Source organism: Lampetra planeri, chromosome 10 (assembly GCF_965212315.1).
Source record: "Lampetra planeri chromosome 10, kcLamPlan1.2.h2, whole genome shotgun sequence".
NCBI lineage: Eukaryota > Metazoa > Chordata > Hyperoartia > Petromyzontiformes > Petromyzontidae > Lampetra > Lampetra planeri.
Window position 1 is genome coordinate 3251982 of NC_136116.1, and position 20282 is coordinate 3272263.

Consider the following 20282-nt stretch of genomic DNA (forward strand, 5'->3'; position numbering starts at 1 on the left):
TTACCCCGTCCCTTTCCCGCCACGGCGCCTCGGGCAAGCAGCACTAAAAGCCACATCACCGCAGCCGGCGGTTTCGTCCATTTGATTTCGGCTGAGCGTGTGTTCAAGTTCTACTTGGTTATTTAACATTTTTCGAAAAAGGCTGCAAGTCATAATTAACGCACGACCGGTCTGGGACAACCCTGGGCTTGATAATGAACTCAAGGACAAGCCCGGGCACGTCCGTGCCAGGTCTGCGCGCTCTGCTCCACTGACCGCCGATTGCTCGCCTGGGACGGCTTCAAACACCGTGCACAACGAACAGCATTTCTACTTTGAAGGAATAAACAAAACGCCGCGGAATTGGCTTTTTTTTATTATTATTAAATGTAAACCGTCATCGTTGTTGGCACCGACGGTGACCTCCAAGTGCCGGCACGAAAAAAGAATCAAAGAGAAAACTTTAATTTTCTCATGAAATTAGGGAGGGGAAAAAAAATTAGAGACTGAAAAATGTGCGGCAAGTGCCAGGCTCGGCTGTCGAGGCGAGCGGCTGCTGCCCGCCCGATTTACTGGACATCTGTGAAGGAGAGCTTCATGGCTGATTGGATTTCTCGAGGATAAATAAAGATTCTGATTAATTATTTACGGTTAACGGCGCTGTGATCAGAGCACTTCGCTCACACTTGGAAGGGTCAGGAGGTCAATTCCTGGTCAGCGATCAATTAAACGAGTGTATCACTTTTGTGGGAACTCGACAGCGGTCGTTCTTTTCGAGGGACTGAGAAAGCGGAATTTCCACTGCTGGCTCAGGGTCACAATGAAGGTGACGTACTGCCCAGTACTCATTACAGCAGGGACCCAGCAAACGTGAAATAGTTTGGGCCAAGGTTGGCACGTGGCTGGATCCGTTGTGCCAACGTTTCATGTTCAATGAGCGAGACACTTTCACCAGACTTTGATGTTCAAATGGGCAGCGTGGATGTGAGATTCCCACACTCGGCTCTCATCATCCCAACTTCTGAATTCGCTGCTCACGAAGATAGCTCACCTCTCGGCGTGGGTCAGCGCTGCCCCAGGAAGCCGAGCGGCGGTGCAGGCTGGAGCGTCTCTCGGGAGCCCGGTCTGTCCACGTGCAGGGCGTCTGCACGTGCGCACGCACCACAAAGACAAAGATCCCCCGTATAAACTTAACATACTTTTGGGGCAGGTGCTGTTAGCGAGCACCTACGAAGGCCGGCACGGCACACGAGGGGGTGGATGACCAGCACCACGCGCGGCCGCCTTGGCGATGTTTACACACCGCACAAAGTACTCATTTGAGGCTGAGTCTACCTAGGGGAGTCCCAGAACCGGTTCAGATAATCGTCACTGGTGTTGGCCGTGACCGGGTCGCCGGGTTCATAGCGCAGCACGCTAACAGCTCTGCCAGCGCTGCCCAACGCATTCGCATGTAACACAACAACAACAACAACAACCGCCATTCGCCACTAATTGGTGGTGACGTCACCACGACGCTTGTGCCAGGCCAAGTGCACCTTGAGGCCACGTGAAGTGTCGAACGCCCGCTGGCAGGAGGTCACGGGGCAGACCCAGCAGGTGCCACGGGTCGACTGACCGAGATGACCGAGATGACTGGCTGATGCACCACCTGTGCCCCCTACTGTACCAACTTGCTGTGCTTTAGCCACCCGGCGCTCCGCTCGTTGTTGTGAGCGTCGCTCCTCCGCCCTCCGTTGTTGTTGGAGGGCGACTGCCTCCAACTGCCCAGTAGCGTCCTTCACAAGCCTCCTCCACAGAGGCCGATCTTGACACCGCTGGTACCGGTCATCGGCAAGTCCACTCAGCTCCACGTCCTCCTGTACCACATCACTCCATCTCTTCTCTAGCCCGTGCCGCGCCCGTTTAGCCCCCTCAATCCGGCCGAACAAAAGCTGTTTAGGCATGCGGTAGCTGGGCATGCGGGCTACATGTCCCAGCCAACGCAGCCTTGCCTGCCGGAGGAGCTCACCAATGGGACTTTGCCCACATCTTTCAAGGATTTGTGAGCTCCTCACACAATCCAGCCTGGTTAAACCCAGGATGGATCGTAGGCAGGCCAGCCTAAATGTTTCCAACCGACGAAGATGCGCACACACACGTGCACACACACGCGTGAGTGTCCACGCCTGCCCTGGGTCCGGTGGTCCCCCTCCTCGCTCCTCCGCGTGCCTCGTTGCCCACGCCGCTCCGCGATGCCGTCGCCACTGGCGCGTGCCAACATTACGGCTGAGTAATGAATTTAATAATTACAGAGCTTATAGCCACCCGCTACGCGGGCATGCGCTGCCGTCACGCCGTTCGTCTCTTCGCCCACGAATGGTTCCAGCGCCGTCGAGGCAGCGCGGCCGCCAGACGATACGACGGCGGACGGCGGGGTCGCCCGTCACCGTGCAAAAGAGCTTCACAGCTTATCAGATTCCTCCTCCACTATAATGACACATTCCGATTCTGCTCTCATCTCTCCCTTCTCCCCCCCCCCTCCATTCCCCCCCCATTCACCCCCCCATTCACCCCCCCATTCCGCCCCCCCCCCCTCCATTCCCCCCCCCCATTCCCCCCCCCATTCCCCCCTTCCCACCAATTTCCCCCCCTCCATTACCCCTCTCCCCCCTCCTCTACCGACGGGGATGCGGCTAAATTAGACGACTGACGAGAGGGAGGTGATTGAACCCGGTCACGTCACGTCGTCGATTACAACGTTTGCATTTGCATCAGGCGTGTAAACATGCAAACGATGCGAAGCGGACGTGGCCGATGTCGATTATTTATTCATTTTCCTCGCAGCTGTCTCAAGAGTCGAAGCATCTCCGTTACACACGCTCAGTAAATCGTCTCCAGGCTTCATCCATGCAGCCTGGAGAGCCGACTGGAGTTCTAAAGAACTCACAAACAAACACCACCTTGTGAAAGACCCAACGCAGAAGATCCCTGGATTTGATCTTCCACGAAGCACATGGTTCACCCTAAACCGCATCCGCCGCACAAACCATGGCAATATGCGGATACCTGATGCACAAATGGAAAATAAAAAAACTCTCCAGTGTTGCGACTGTGGTCATCCAGACCAGACCGTACATGCGTATAACGACGCTTTGCCCGATCCACAAATACGAAGGAGACATCACAGCGACACCACTCCGCTACTCCTGACGCAGGTATCTGGGCCTGACCACCTGCATGTGAAATTGCAGTTGTTGCTCTCCATCTTCATCAGCAGCCGTGACAAAGAAGAAGAGCAAATTGCGAGGATTAAAGTCACCAACATGTGCACAACCCTAGCCGCGGCAGCACTGAAATGCATGTGAACCCATCAAAACCCTAGACATTTACATTTTGACAACGAGTTTGTGTTTTTCATCACTCATCGCATCCTACATTACATTTTTTTTATTTTAAAGTTACATTCTCCGATTTAAGGGCAAAATGGAAGGCAGACTGTATCAGGTTGATACAGCTGCGTACATTATGAATAATTCACCCCACCCCCCCCATTTTCGCCAGCGTTTTAAAAAGCCGGGCATGTAAAAAGCGAAGCACAAATTGTACCACTCGGTAAATGCAACAATCTACAGCTCCTCTGAACGGCGTTCACTCTGGCAGCACCACGCACGGTGGAGGCACGGGGGGGCGAGGGGGCGAGGGGGCTGCCTGGGGGGGGGGGGGGTGACCCCCGCACATCAAACACGAGAGTTGCTATGGAGGGAGGGGCTCCAACAAAAGGGGCCCACGCAAACATTCCTGCCGTGCGCCGCAAGCCCGGGCACGCCACCTCGGGGCCCCCCCCAACAACAAACAGCGCCCTGGTGCCCTCTCTTCTACCCGTGCCAGGTGGCTCGTCGCTCAGAGGGCCACGTGAGCACCTAGACGACGCGCGCGACCGGCGCTGTCTGCCCGACGATGGCCGGGCCCAAAGCGAGTCGATCGCACGGCTATTTCACACGGGGGATCCGTGGCTGGGTGAGCACAACAGCAGCAACAGCAAAAGCAACAAACAAAAACAAAAAAACCATCAACGTTGCTGAGAACGAGTGCAGGGTCCATGAGGAATATTGCACGGCTAACAAGTGGGGGAAAGAGAATGTTTTCGCGTGCAAGCGGAAAGGATGGGAGAATGATTCATTTCACGCAACTGCACGAGTGACATTGCCCTTAAACCTGCCAAGGGCCGCGCCACACATGGGCAGTTATAATAATGGCCATTTTGTTTGTTTAGAGAAGGCTCAGTGAGTCTTAAGCGTCCTTTATTGAGATGTTTGGTCAATCCCACGAAACGAGTGTTTTGAGTGTGGGAGAAAACCGGAATACCTGGAGAAAGCACTTGCGAAACTCAGCTAAACGTTTTTTAATTTTATTTTACCAGGTAAGGCGATGTGGCTCTTTTTCAAAAGTGACCTGGCCTTCACAAATGACAGTTCAACGAAGTGGCTTATCGCGTGGAAATATATATCGGCCAAACACTCTAAAAGTGCACGATGGGGGGGAGAATACTGAACGTGCACGATGGGGGGGAGAATACTGAACACTTGGAGAGATTTGAATGTCCCGCTTGCTGCACTGCCACAGCTAAGCAGTTTTTTTTGGTGTTTCACCAATAGTCGTGAAGGGTATTATTTAAAGAGCTGAGCAGTCATTGGAGATGACGGGTCACGCTTTTGCAAGGGTGAATACTTGGGTAAACAGGTGCCACATCGAATTGTGATCCGCCAATCCCAGCTCATGTCAGTTTATCACCATTCTGTTCCCTCTCATCTGTTTGTCGCTCAATCGGAGGCATTGCCATTCGATGCGTCAGCCTACAACGCCGTGCAGGAAAAGCCACCGGTAGACGAAACGCAAGTTGCGAAGCGTCACATAATCCACGTGTATCGTCAGTTGTTGCAACTCACTCATTTTGCATTTGTAAACGCCTGTTTAAAATTTTTTAGCATTTTATTTCAGAGAAGTGGGCGCGGGCTGGCCGTTGGTTTGAGAACTTTGTGTTTTTGGTCTGACATGTGGACAGTTCTCACGAAATGAATACAGTACATGTTAAAAGCACAGCCCTATCATCGATCCACTGCTGGATGACAGCCTCCCCACGACGTTGCGAGCTACAGGGGGGTTGCTATTATGACGATACTAAACCCATGCTGGTCACTGCCACTTGCTGAAGGTTGAAACGAATAACAGCGCACAATTACAATACCACGGCAATCACATTTATGTATCCAGAAATGCCCGACAAGAGTTTCAACAAAAATTAGTTTTGCCTGTTGGGTGGAATATGAGATACGCCAGGGTGCACTTTGCTTTTCATGGAGCCCTATCTTGAGCTCCCCCTTCACCCCCCCCCCCAACACCCTTCATGTTCTCCTCCTCAGTACAGCTGATGTTCACGGAGAGCAGAGGGTCACAGCTACCCGCGGCTTCGGAGTCGCACGCGGCTACATAAGGGGTGCTTCGAGACTTTATTTTCGTCAGGGCCGCCGTCTCGTATTCACGTTGCATTGCGGCTCTTGAAATACCGAAAATGAGTTTTTTTTCTTTATTGGACCGAATTCGAGAAAAAAAGCTTTGGCTCTTCTTGTTATTTTGGTTGCCGAACCTTTGACGCGGAGAGCAACGACTGCAGTGCTACATCCAAGTGGCTGAGCCAGTTAATTGAGTCAGGAGCACCGGGGTGGTGCATCGCTGCCCTGACGACGCCTTCTTCGGTGTTTGAGTCGCTACACGTTCCATGGTATCTGTTCTGGGCGGTGAACACAGTCGCACACTGACCGCAGAGTTTAAAAAAAAAATCCGTTTGCGCACCAACGTATCCGCATCTGCTGGTGGTGGCGTGGTTTGTGCGGTGGATGCTGCTGAGGGTTGTGGCCCCATGAGCTTCGCAGAAGATCGAAGTCGGGGATCTTATGCGTTGCCGGATCTTTCGCGAGGAGGTGACTTCTTGTGAACTCCATTCGGCTTTGTGAGCTTCATCGTTATGGGGGCTGAAGCTGCTTTACTGAAAGTTAAATGCGTGGGTCCAAAAGGGCCCGCGAGACTACAGGCGGTGGCGGCGGTGGTGCTGGCGAGGGACGTTGTTGAGGTCCTCCTGGTGGATGCGGAGGCGTACGTTTTTTCCAAGATCCGCTGGACTAGCGGCACCGCGGCGAATGGATGGGGAAGACCCACACTGACTGGCGTGGCGAAAGGTGGTCAGGGCAATTACCACGATCGATGTGGCCTGGACAGGCCTGCATCCAGCAGTGGTTTGACAGAGGGGCGAGCTGGGAATCCTCCAGATTTACTGAGAGGCAGCCCCCACCGTGCATCAGAGTGGGAAGACAGCGCACGCTTGCTATGCTGCCATCTCCTGGCCACCTCGCAGCCCAGCCGGTGTGGCAGTTTCACGAATTCTCTGCGTGATCCACCAACCCTTTGGTGTACAGAGCCAAAAGGTTGCTATTTGTGTGCCCCGAAAACTACATTTCCATGACAGCAAAGATTCTGGAGCATCGGGAGTTTGCCGTCAGGGGCGAGAACAATGCTGCCGAGCCGCCCGCCGTCCGTCTGCGACATTACACACCTCAACTCGATGCAGGAGGAATGGTGAATACTGAGCTCCTGTTCGAATGTGCTTAAAAAACACTGTTGTAAAAGTATCCCCCCCCCCCCACCAAACAAAAAAGGGAAGTGTGCATAAAAATAAAACAGCAACCAACTGCCGGATCAATATTATTCATAATAAACGTTTTTGGGTTAGATCGCGTTATTTATAAATGTGTCGTAACCCTCCACAACCCGACACGGTCAATCAACAAAAAAGTGTCACGTTGACAAAAGACAAATAGTTCACTACTTTAGCCCACCGGTGTGTTGAAGAGTGAATCCACAACATTTACAATTTTGAGTGCGGCGTTTCGCTAGTAATTCCATCCAGCATCATCGGGCAATTCGCCAGAATGGTGCCGGATCAAATTCCTCGCATTTGCTGGTGTTTACAGCCACGGCTCGTGGTGTAATAAGGTCGCACTCATTAACACACAGAGTGCTTTCCACAAATAAACCACAATATCTTGTTGATCTCGTCAAGGAGCATAAACCATCACACGAACTCCGGTCATCCTTGCAGCGGCTTCTGGCTCAGCCATCGAACAAAGAATGGTCACCGCATCGCGTGGTGCTTTCAGATGCGTTTCTGTGGCCGTCTGGAACGCTCTTTCCTTACGATATTACGAAGCCACTGGAGCTACCCACTTTATATCTAGATTGAAAACCTTTTTTTTTAAACTGCGTTTTTTGTTTAGTTTGTTGTCCTTCCCCCGCATGATTATCACGGTTGGCTACATACGGTGCAAAAGAAGTTCAACATACATACATACATACGTAATTCCGTCGCATGGATTTCTGCCAGGAGAACGCATCCTGGGCGGGGACAAAACACACGGGACGAGAGAGACACGAGGAATGGGACAAGGGACACACAGGGGATCCGGCGGCGGTCGCTCAACCATCTTGCGTCTCTGCGCGTTCCACAGCGCCGCCACGCTTGCGCGGCCTTCCACGAATAGTTTTCCGATGAGAGGGCACGCCGCAAAAACCACACACGTGGTAGAGCCATAATGGGCAATTCAAGCACAAGGAGGAAGGAGTGGTTTGCTGGAGTTTGATCAACAGAACAATGCGGGGCACATGCTCGATCCCCCCCACCTCCCCCCGTTATCCGTTATCCAGAAATGCAGATTGCTGCTCTAAAAAGGCGGCGCACGTCTGGACGACTCGTCTTTGCAGAACGGGAAATTTGATGTCTGTTCACGACTAACGGCCCTTCGGATCGATTTGAGAAGATAGATTTGAGAAGATAGATTTGAGAAGAGAGCGGTCTGTACAAGTGCATTTTGAAGGTGCTGTGTCACGAGTGTTGTTCATTCATTTCCATTCGCAACCACGGCTGCACATCAGTGGCGAGCAATATATCTGAACCGGTCCTGAGCTCCCCCCCACCCCCATCACCAAACCCACACTGACCGGCACGGCGAAGCATCCTCAATAAATCCCCACCACCGACACGGCATGAAGAGGCCCTCCCACCCAGCAGCGGATTGGCTGTAAAGTATTAAGTAAAGCAATTCACTCTCTCCCCCAAAGGGCTGCGCAGTGTTATTTCCAAGCCTTGGGGCATTTTCCACAGGAGCCTGCGAATTCTAACAGGGTCCCCTGCAAAGCGCACTCCCGCATGTGAGTTTGTGTGGCACTGTGGGCATTCATATCCTCTTGGCAGCTGTCCATGAAGCCTTATCTCTATTGTTGTGCTGGCCTAGAGTGGGCCGCACAGTGTGGCTCGGACCAGTTTTGCAGATAAGCGGCAAACAAGCGGTACGCAGATGCGCCGCCTCTCAATGTCACCTTAGCAGCGGCAACGCCGGGCCACTTTGCTCGCAAGTAAGATGGCCAGAACCACGTCGGCCAGAATCAGAATCTGTATTTATACTAAAGGAGGAGGAATCTGATGAGCCACAAAGCTTGTTATTCGCAGATGTCCAGTCGGGGCACGGGGTCACAACGTTACAACAACACCACACTACAAAAAAAACACGACAGGGGTGCAACGTAATAGGAAAGATAAACAAATCACTTTAAAAAAAATATACAAATAAAACTAAACTACTCATGTTTGGTGCTGGCCCAAGGCCGATAGAAGTTACAGCCCGCAGAGACTACGGCGCAGACGTGTTCGTGGTCTGTGCTGCACAACGGGCGCCACAACCTCAACACGCTTCGGAGAGAAACTGCGGCCTCAAACTTTTATTTACGCTGCAGGAGAGAATTTATTTTATATATTTCAGACGCACGTGCACCTGTGGAGTCGTGGCCAGGAATGGCATATTACAGAAAAGGACATTTTCAAAAGCCATTTTATTAAAAGCTGCATCACTTGAACGCCTTTTAATTACACTTGGAAATGACGGTGATTTGCTCACTGCTTTGGATGCAATCACGCATGTGGGGACGGTGCCAAACAGCACCCGGCTGGGGTGCTGTGTTGGGCGATGTTCAAACGCAGGGGGGCTTCCTGTAGCAGCGAGCGCCCGTCCCTCTGCATCACTGAACTTGTGCGCATTTTCACGCGAACTCTCCGAGATGGAAAATTTCCCCCCCAGAAACAGTTACTCGTTTATCTAAAAGAGGGTTTTTTTTTTGGGTTAGATCGAGTGAGTATAAATGTGTCGTTAAACCCACCACCACCCGACGCAGCTAATTGGTAAGGTTTGCCACGTAAATAAAACGTGCCAATTCGTCACTAGTTCAGCACTGACCGGTGAGGTTGGAGAGTAAACCCACGACGTTTGTAGATTCGAGTGCCGTGACGTTCGGACGGCAATTACAACCAGCCTCATCAGGCGACAGCCAAAGAGTTGTGGAGAAATGCTCTCGGTGTTTCAGCCTTAAAATCGACGGGGGGGAGGGGGGGGGGTAATGTCATTGTCGTCTCTTGTGAGCCACTCAGGTGCCAGAGGGGGGTGGTGGGGGTGGTTAATGTATCATACAAATACATTAAACAGTAATCGTTTGCTGGACGCTCTAGAACTCGGCGGAATTTCTGCTGTGCATGGTGGACAATGAATCACACACACACAGATGTCTGATAAGGTGTGCCCGTGACGGCCGCGTAATATCGGCATATCTGTCATTTGCATGCCCCCCCCCCCTCCCCCCCACGTTTGTACAATTCCGATCGCTGTTCTCGCTGCTGCTCCTGCTACAGCTGCTGGCGGCTGGCGGACACATTTTAATTATCATGCTGCCTGGGACGCCAGGTTGTAAAGTAAAGCGCCTGGCACTGTGCGTGCCACTTGCGCTATCAAGATCACGCCGGGTCGGCGCATCTGAGACACTGCGTGCATACATTGGATCGTCTTTGTGAAAGCTATCGTGAGCTCCCCCTTTTTGTATAGAGAGAGACGGACGAACAAACCGACAGAGACGGGCAGACAGACAGACAGACATACATACGCACGCACGCACGCACGGACAAGGCGAATGCGCTCACGCTTTTCTACCTTATCTGGAAAGCGTTACAAAGAGCTGCTCAACTGAAGCACGGATGACCGAGCTCTCCACTGCACTCCTCTCTCTGATCGTGATCGTGCCACGGTCGCTCACCTCGTCCTCGTAATGAGAAACAGGTGAACAAAAAACCCCCAGAGCCACTCGCTCGACCGGATCCTGCAGATGCAGCGGGTACCGGGCGCACCTTCCAGCTGGGTCAATCCTCTGATAAAGGCATCGCAGGACTCCTTCTAATGCCAAATTAATGAGCTTTTTATTTGACCCAGCTTCCAGAGAGCATGCCCCCCTCCCTTCCCACACCCCCCCCCTTCCCACACCCCCCCCCCTCCCCAGAGGGCCGACCAACAATTTCCGTCGCTCATCTTTTTTTGCTCTTTATGTCCTCTCACGGATTAGTGTTGCAGAATTAAGGGCGAATGCCAATTGTGGTCAGTTGGTCGTGGTTTGCTTTTTTTCTTTGGTGTGTGTGGTCATAGATGACCTGGCAGAGACGCACGTGTGTGGACTCTCCCAGGCTGTCCAGAGAGAGCCAGTTTGTTATTGTTGCTTGTGTCCGTCTGCGAGACTTACACCCCCACCCCGAGCGAAGAGGTGTGGACATGGACGAAGTGATCTCGTGAGTATGCGACGCTTTGTTTCGTACAAGTGAATTGGCACCCATTGTTGGCACCGCGCAAAGTTAAACATCAGGTGGTTTAAAAACAAATTTCATCAGAACCGCCCGATGTTGTGCGTGCTCTCCAAACATGTGGTGTCTTGTGTGTGACATGACGGCACAAGTGATTTAACTAAAACACGGGAAATCTCCTGACCTCGATTGTAAACGTTAACTTCAACACCTCGGTTCTCTCTGCGCGTGTGTGCCTTTGCTGCCTCGAGCCAATGTAAGCCCCTGCCACGCTTTATCATCAGGTGCGCCAAGCGTCTCAACGCCACGAGCGATTACTGCAGCCCGGCGCATCTCCCGGAGGCCCGCCAGTGGGCGTAGCTGTCGAGTGCGCAGGCGGTGCAACTGCACCAGGCCCCACGGGGCCGCAGAGTCCCGGGCGCCGGGCTCTGACAAGGTGGGGACATAGGAGAAGGGGCATAGGAGAAGGGGGACGGGCAGGGTGGGCCCCCCCACGCCGCTCGAAGGCTGCGGTGCCCCCAGCTGCCGCGTGTTTCGCTGGACCCTGCGATCGGCGCGGCGGTGCTGGGCGGAGATTGATTTCTGTTCCCAGTGAATAGTGTGCGAGTTCCTGTGAGGCCGGAATAGGTTCACGCGTGACTGTCAGCCACCAGAGGCACAGCAATCGCGAGATGGATACTGGACATGGTGCGCCGGGGGTGGAAATGTTATCCGGGGTCATGGAACTGGGAAGAACCGGCTGAAATGAAGCCCTGGTGCTGGGTTGTGTGTGTGTGTGTGCCACGCATGCGGGCCCCATATCAAGCAGTACCGGGGCCATTCACACGCTCTGATGTGTAGCGAGACAAGGACTGTGTGTGTGCATGCGTGCGTGCGTGCGTGCATGCGTGCGCGCGTGTGCGTGCGTGCGTGTGCGTGTGTGCATGTGCGCGGTGTGCGTGTGTGCTGCCTGGCTGCAGATGCCGGGAGACGCTGGCAGATATCATTAATCGGAGCACTTTCTAGCGGACTGCAGGGAGGACGTGAACCCATTATGTACAGCATGTACGGCATTAAAGCGCTCGATAAAGACACGCAAGTCCTTATCCTCGTATATGACTATTCATCGATGAATCGATACGTTACTACAGCCATAGCTTTTAGCCATCACAGTATAGGAGGTCTGTGGGGCTCGCACTGATTTTCATCGGCATCATCATCGTCATCATAATATCCTTAATTTATAATCGGGAAAGAGATGCATTGACCGATAGGCCACGCACGATGAGACTCAATGAAATGCGGTTGCAATTGTGGGTAGAATTTTCGTGCGTGAATCCTCTGTTCCTTTAGGATGTACAAGTTTAAACTCTAAACACCTGTGTGAAGGGCAGAGTGCAGGTTTGCTAGGACTGCAGTTACTTCTGTCCAGTCCACACCGGCGGTGGATATCATGGCAGAATTATAAAAAATCACCCTGGAACGCTGAACTTGTGTGCTCAGTGATCACTGATGCAATCTGTGATGGCTTCGGAAATATTCTAACCACATGGAACTCTGGACTTATGCTATAAAGGCTTAAAACATTCGTTCAGTGACATAGACACAATTGTGACTTTTTAAAACAAATTAGTGATTTTCTGTGTGTTTGTTTTCTCCACGTCAACAGTTCTACGGCAAGGGTTCTCCTTACGTTTGTTTTATTGTGTTTACCCACAATTATCTCCGTTCGGACCTCTCGCAGAGAAGTGCAAGCCCTCTGTGTTAGAGAATGGCTTGTGGAAGTGTACATCACAGAGCTACGTCTGAGATTCCATGAGAGTGACCTGTAATTCGTGACATAGGGGGGCCAGCACTTTCCCACACACCTCGCCATTGAGAGCCATGGTCATCACACGATCGTCAAAATATATTAAATTCCCAGACCTGGAATTCATCGGAATTAATTGCAGAAACTATATTTAATGTCACGGGTTTTTTGCGTGTGTAATTATCGGTGACCGGGCTGAGACCATTAACTCACTGCACCTGAGACCTCAGCTTAATCACAAACCACCACTGACAGCATTCATACTCAGGAGCTTGAAAGTCAGTGGTGCCAGCTCGGCGCTCTGACCTCTGAGCCACGCGGCGACCTCTTTAAACATTGACACACACATTTCTAAAAAAAAATTCACACCAGGAGCCACTTGGCCTCATCCGCCAGCAGCGTGGCCATGCAGAGCCAGACTGCCTTTGACGCAGAAAGACCTGACTGCGTCAAGGTCACGCTGACAGTCTGTTGGCCCCGGACTGGCAACAACACATTTATATATTTTTTAGTTGTTGTTGCAATTTCTGCTGAATTTGAGTGCGCCGGCGGTCAGCGATACTTCCTGCGGTGTTAATAGGCGAGGCCTCAGCACTCGCCCGAGAGGGCACGTCGACCGCCGCGAGCAAAGCGGCGCTGCAGACAACTGCCGCCGCGCCTGCTGCTGGTGTTTTGAACTTTTTTTGGTATGTATAAAAAAACATATTTATAAATAAGCAAGCGTCTCGCGAGGGACGGGCAGGGAGGGGGTGGGGTTTGTTTATCGTCGACCGCTGCGAGGGGAGCGCGTGTCGATTGCTCGCGTACGAACTCGAGTCGAGTCCAGCGCACTTCCTTCCTGGCTCGGGAAACACAAAGCAAACTTGAGGCCAGCCCTAAATATCACGTTACGCCAGGCGCCGAGGCTAACACAGTCGCAGCCTTATTTGCCGCAAAAATCTTAACTGTTTGGCCTTTTGCCGTGATGGCGCATTTCAAAATTGCCCCGCGTGCGTTTTGGAGCAAGCTTGAGGCTGTTTTGTGTTTGTTGGTGTTGTTGTTGTTGTTGAAAGAGACTTGCCTTAAATTGTTTACTTTAACAATATAAAGGCACCGTGCTTCCCTCTCGTTGTGCTATTTTTACCGGAGGCAGCGTTCGAGAAGATTTTTTTCCTCTCCCATCTAAAGACAGCACTTTGGCCGCAGTGCCAAAACAAATTACCCAGATGCTCGGCGTGGAAACAAGCACGCCTTGTCACGAATACACACATATATGTATACATATACATCACGCATAACCTGGTCAGAAGCAAAAAATGCACATTAAATTCGAACACTGCATGAATAAATCTCGTCCAGGCTTTTGCACGGACGTTTAAAGGCGTTCCGCACTCTGAGCATGCCGCAGCGTGATTTTGCGCAACGACCAGCCGTTCGTTGAAGCGTTCTGCCACGACGAAAAATGGTTGGTTCTATACAGGCATGAAATAAAAAAGAAATCCTACAAAAACACGTGCAAGCACACACACTCACACACGCAAGTGCACACGAACCCCGGCAGGCGTAACACAAACCCAGCCGAGTGAAAATTCGTACCGACTGACGTGCATGGTAGCATAAACATCCAAACTCACACACGCGTCTCTGCTCGCGCACACTATACGCAAGTCCTAAGGACGATGGTTAAAATAGTGCTGCTGACAAATGCGCACGCTACTCCCGGTGCGGCCTGCCCTCGTCATTGCGCCTGGGGAAGGACGCGCCGCTGCGGAGGGGACGACGGCGGTGGCCGGCAGTCGAGACTAAGGACGGAGTGGCAGCCGAAGGAGGGAAACGCGCCCCAAAACAGCATCCACCGGGGATATTGTACAGTGAGGTCAGAAATGGTAGTGAGGTCAGAAATGGTACAGTGAGGTCAGAAATGGTACAGTGAGGTCAAACGGTACAGCGAGGTCATAAACGGTACAGTGAGGTCATAAACAGTACAGTGAGGTCAGAAACGGTACAGTGAGATCAGAAACGGTACAGTGAGGTCAGAAATGGTACAGTGAGGTCAGAAACGGTACAGTGAGGTCAGAAACGGTACAGTGAGGTCAGATTACATGCAGGGACTGGATGGATTGTTATGTCGCGGCAGTGTAAGGGATGGCGACGGCTTGGATAGGCCTTCATCCAGCAGTGGATAAATGATGGCCGATGATGGTGATGACCACGATAATATCCCACTCTCACGAATAAAACGCGTCGACACTACGGCCACACGCAAGGCTTCATATCTCAGCTGGGTCCGTCCGCGTCGGCGACACGAACGACGCTTCTGCACCCGGCACACCGCATTCAATGTACCACCTCGCTATGGCCCTGGCTACTCGTCGTGTGCCCCCCTACGTTGAGCGAGCACTCGACCCCCCGTCTGCAGCGTGTACGGCCGCTACGAGCGCGCTTGCGTGAGCAGAGAAAGCGGCGACGCCAACGCCCAACGTGGCGATCGCACCTGGGTGGCCTTGTCGCAGCAGGTGGAGTTGAGAGCGTGGTGAGGCGCGGGAGGCTCCCTGGGCCACTGCCCGCTCAGGTAGTGTCCCGTGAGGGCACCGGGGGGTCCCCCCTGCCAACCGGCCCCTGCTGGGGCAGTCACGTGGAAGGTGCGAGAGCACTGCACTGTGGAGGGGGGGTAGGAGAGAGGCAGAGCCGACGACGCGTGTTAGCGGATGACGCGTGCGATTGTCGGACGCATAGCAGTGGCCGTTGCCGTGTTGCATTTCACACATTTTAAACGCCGTAAAATTGTACAACTCGAGCCAGCGGAGCGCCGCGACTTTCGAATTCGCGGCGCTCGCGGGACCAAGACCAGCCACTGCTGGATGAGGACCTTTCCACACACGTGAGGGTCGTGGGAGTTTTATTTGATGGCAATTCACCAGGCTTGGTTAGTACGGGTTGGTTAAGGTGGTGGGGGCGCATAGGAAACACAGTAACAACGGTGGAGTTTGCTGCACTGCCGTCTGCTTGTCAACCATGCGTCGCGTGCTAATTCACAGACACCAGTAGGAGGTACTCTGTGTTATTCCGGCCTTCACAGCATTAGGGGATAACCACACGCCGGGTCGGGACAGCCAACACGCTGCCAGACCCACAGCTTGAAGAGGGCGATGATCACGACGTCAGCACGACGAGTTCTACTCCAGATCGCAGCAGCCCCGACTGAGTCGGAGCTCGCCTTTTATCCTGCCCAGCGTGGCCAGGCTCTGCCCCCCCCCCCCGCCGCACACCTCTGGATCCCCCAGAAGGCTCCGTGCCTTGCCCACAGGTGCAACTGGTAGAACGGGTTGCTACCCCCAATCCCATTGTCTACCAATCTCCCAGCGGCACGCGCTCCAGCGACTCATTCGATGTCACTGCGCACGGAGCACCCTCCCGCAGCTGTCTACAACAACCAGGCGTGCACCCGGTGTTCACCCAACCGAGCGCTGTCCTGGCTCAACGCCGCTTAGCTTACAACATCTCACGCTAGAGGATGCATTGCTGTTGATGCGTGTGTCGGGTTAAAGTCATTTACGGTTACGGAGATGTATATTTAAGAAGGGCAAACGTCAGAGATATTGCAATCTGCTCTTATATGTCACGGAAGGGGAACTGAAATGGTTAGCACACTTTGCGCGTGAGCCTGGTGAGCCGAGTTCAATTCCAGGCGTGGCTAATACCAATGGCAAAGTGGTATTTGAAGTCAGTCTCGTGCCACCCACCTTCACCAGTCTGCGTGGACCAGCCTGGTGAAGTATGGTCAAGTAAACCATCCCCCATAACTGCCACAGCATGAGGGGGCCCTTCATCAAGCAGTGGATTGACAAAGGGCCTCTCCCTCCGAATGGCACGGTTGGCTACGTACGTTGCGAAAGAAGTTCAACATACATGCAAACAAGTAATACTATTATTATTATAGGATATTTAGTAAGGGCAAGGGGGGTACAGAAATGCTGGAACTGTTTTTCTAAATACATTCAGGGCAGTTTAGCTTAAACTCAGTTTCCATCAACGGCTTATAGAGTTGCGTACATTACAAAAATCTGTGTGTATAAAGTGCACGCGGTAATGGTAAACATTTCTCCAAAGGCAACGCGCACCGCGAGCTTTCTTGCAAATGTAATCGCAAAAGCAACGGTAGAGTTGATCATAATTGGGGCACTAATTGTGTTATTATTCACTTGACAATTACAGAGCGGGAGAGGGCCGCGTTTTGGAAACGTGCCGTCGGGAGAGACCGTCGGGAGAGACTTTTGCAGAATCCTCAAGAGGTGGGTATCGTGGTGCTTGCGATGTGGACGCACGCGACGAGATGAAGGACACAAAGGTAAAGATACCCCCTAAAGCGCACCCAGACTGCCGGGGCAAGTGCCATTAGCGAGCGTTGAGACACAAGCAGTAACGAGCATGGGGAGACCGCCCTTCGTGTGTGTGTGTGTTGCCAAGTTGTGAAGGAACCCGGCAAAAAGAGAATAACGCAGTGTTCCAATTTACATATGGATGAGTCGGGTACCTCATGCATTTTAAAGAGGCATCATTAGCCATGATTGACAACACGTAAGGGATATATTTATTTATTACACGTGCCATTATGATCGCGCTATGCCAAGCCGACACCTCCCCCAATTCCGTTTTGAAATTTACCGAGTTGATTCGTTCGCCGCACCCTTAACGCGAGCAGTAAATTGTGATCTTCGCACTGCGTACGTTGGTACGCGCACGCGTACGTGCGTGTGAATATTAACAACCGCGTCTCGACGCCGTTGTGTATTCGTCGCTGCGCTCGACAAAAATGCAATCCTGTCCCGCTTGCCATCAAAGAAAAATGTCACGTGTCGTCTCAACATTTAAATGTGAGCGCGCGCACGCACGCACACACACACACTGGTGTAACCACTCAGGAGAAGGGGGGACGTACCCCCGCCGCACATAGAAAGTCTCGCGCGAATCGGCAATGCAGCATGGCTGGCCAATTCCAACCACCCCCAAACACTTTCTCAATCTCTCCATGGCCTGGCACCGAGGCCTCTCTGGACTCTACGGTGCAGTTGCACCGCCTGCACACTCAAGTGCCCCCCCCCCGCCCCCCTCCCGTATTTTCCGTGGATCCCGGCCAGCCACCGTCCTTCGTGAGCGCTGTCGCGGTCTCCAGCCGCCAAAACAAGGATTCCATCTAATCTGAGTCTGTGCAGAAGTCCGACCCTCGAATTGATTCATTCATTTGTGTATTCATTTGTTTTTTTTGGGGGGGGGGGGGGGGTTCGTGGCGGGAACTGCCTGTGCCTTTCCACCACAAAAATCAGAAGTGGTTTGACGACAAGCGCACGCGAAGACGCGGCCATACGGGCGCCTCCGCCACTGAGCGGCGCTTGGCAAGAGAAGTTGCACCGTGATGACTTAAGGCAGGACGCGAACATCTTCAAGTGGCTTCTGGGAGGAGCCGGATCATGTTTTTCCGGTGCCATGCGCTGAGCATGCGCGGTGCACGCGTGGTGCATGTCCCAACTGGACATCTGTGCAAAAAGAGCTTCATAGCTCATCAGATTCCTCCTCCAGTTTAAATAAAGATTCCGATTGTGCGTGGGGGGATCGAGGGATGTCGTGTGCTTGCCCTCTGCGTCACAGCGTGTACCCAAAACCTTGACGCTCTGGCCAAGCCAATTGTGAATACTCGGCAGTATTATAAAATGGTTTAAAATTAGCGCAGCGACATATGCATGTGCGCACTCTGCGTGTGTTTGCTTGAGAATTATTAACGGCGATGGGTTTTTATTTTTTCGAAAGCCAGACTTGGGAGACTCGGTAATAAGAAATAAAACATTTCCCATGGCGCGTGGCGACATGCACGCATTAGGTGCCTCTTGAAAATGTGGTGTCCTTCTCGCAAGGAAAACAGAAAACGCAGGTCGGAGCGTTTCTGCTTGTTGGTGCATAGATAAAGCCCATTGAGGACGAAAAGCTCGTTTTTGATGGAGACTAGGTTACTGGAAGCTGGTTACTACAGCAAAAAGCACACGGACAAAACGATCCATAAACAAATAACCAGAGGTGTGGACTCGAGTCATGTGACTTGGACTCGAGTCAGACTCGAGTCATGAATTTGATGACTTGCGACTCGACTTGGACTTGCATAACAATGACTTTGTCCCACCTATGAGATGTGGACTCGAGTCATGTGACTTGGACTCGAGTCAGACTCGAGTCATGAATTTGATGACTTGCGACTCGACTTGGACTTGCATAACAATGACTTTGTCCCACCTCTGCAAATAACTGTACACATGGTCAAGTTTCGAATGGCAAAATATCACGCATCAATATTAGGGCAACAACCAGCACGGAAAATACAAGACGAACTAACGGAACGCATCGCATACAAGACAAAATGTATAACTCAAAGTCTGCAAAGCAGAGGGATGAATTGCGCGCACACATGAACGGAAATCTGGGGGTCCAGAGGTGATTTAAACGGAGGACAAGGACGGTAAGGTTCTGATCCCAAACATTCGTGCTCGGTTATTCCAGAGATTAAGGGCCGCCATACGGAAGGAATTGATTGACAGCTCACGACAACGCTAGAGGGATACATTTATGAGCAATGGGTGTGTGACATTCATCTCTGTCCATTGTGGCAGCCCTCTTATAGCCTTGGGAATTTCACAGTCTCATGAGCAGGCCCAGGTCTCTCCATAAGAAGACCACAATTGATCTCATGCAGTAACAATACTACTTTTATTTAGATTTCAGGACAAAAAAAAGATCTTACAATGTCGAATTACGTATCAATTAAATGCCTCGGCAATTACATGCCTCCGCATCTCGTTACGCTGCACATAAAAACTTGACACGCGTATTTTAGAGCGAGAGATAGGCAGGTCCGGTCATGCAAAACAGAGCAGTAAGTATGAAAGGTCTTGAGCGTGGACTTGAAACAAGGGGCGGGGAGTCAGCAGCACGGACAGCGGCGTTAGGAAGTTTCGGACTCCCGAGGGCGGATGGGGGGGGAGTCGGGACGAGAGCTCCCCAGTGAAGCGAGGGGGGGGTGACGGCTGCGTGGGAGTGCGAGAGGCCACGTGGGAGTGCGACAGGCCACGTGGGAGTGCGAGAGGCCACGTGGGTCCTGTGTGCTTCTCGGCCTCCATAGAGACCCGACTTCACATCCCTCCCCCCACCATCACCCCATCCACCACCCCGACTCTTATTAACAAACATAGCCTTCGCTAAGAAACATAATCATCGATCCCTTACAGGTGATTACACTTTCTCTCCGAATCAATGTGAGTGAAAGCTGACTCGGGCCGCGTGCAGTCCAATCAATGGCAGATGCACGGAGTGGGGGGGGGGCTCCCACGTGCTCGCTGCCGATGTCCCCCTTTGTTTACCGGCCTCTCTCCCGAGAGTACGAGTCGAGCCCCGATGGCCAGGGTAAGTCCACGTACTCATTTTTCTTGTTGCTCCAGATATTGGCACGCCCGTTAAATGTGTATGACTCTCCGTCCCCCACTCCTCCTACACCGGGCTGAGCTCCTCATCCACGCCATTCCGCGCCGACGCTGAGATATGCGACTCTGACAACTTCTCTCCCCCCCCCCGACGCCTTTTCAATTGCATTGTCTTGACCTGGCAAATCGCAGGCTCGCGTTCACGTGGCCCTGCGATTTCGCCTCGACCATTCGATGTACCCCGGCGATTGTGACCAATGCGGGAGACGTTGGAACAAAGGTAAGAAGATGCGACGAAGCGTTGGAAGAGACACGTTTACATTGAATTTGTCGTCGTAAAGTAAGCGTGGATGAATTTGTTTTATTCGTG

The 20282-nt window shown here is 52.4% G+C and overlaps 1 protein-coding gene across 2 annotated transcripts in view; it reads right to left on the reverse strand.

Annotated features, from left to right (window-relative positions):
- Nucleotides 1-20282, reverse strand: part of LOC144720850 (uncharacterized) — a 59335-nt gene that overhangs the window by 16758 nt on the left and 22295 nt on the right. For both annotated transcript variants that reach the window (XM_078597940.1, XM_078597939.1), the window contains exons 2-3: nucleotides 14944-15107; nucleotides 1031-1123 (exon numbers count right to left, since the gene is read on the reverse strand). In XM_078597940.1, coding sequence (XP_078454066.1) covers nucleotides 1031-1123; nucleotides 14944-15107 — 257 coding nt within the window. The remainder of the gene's footprint in view (nucleotides 1-1030; nucleotides 1124-14943; nucleotides 15108-20282) is intronic.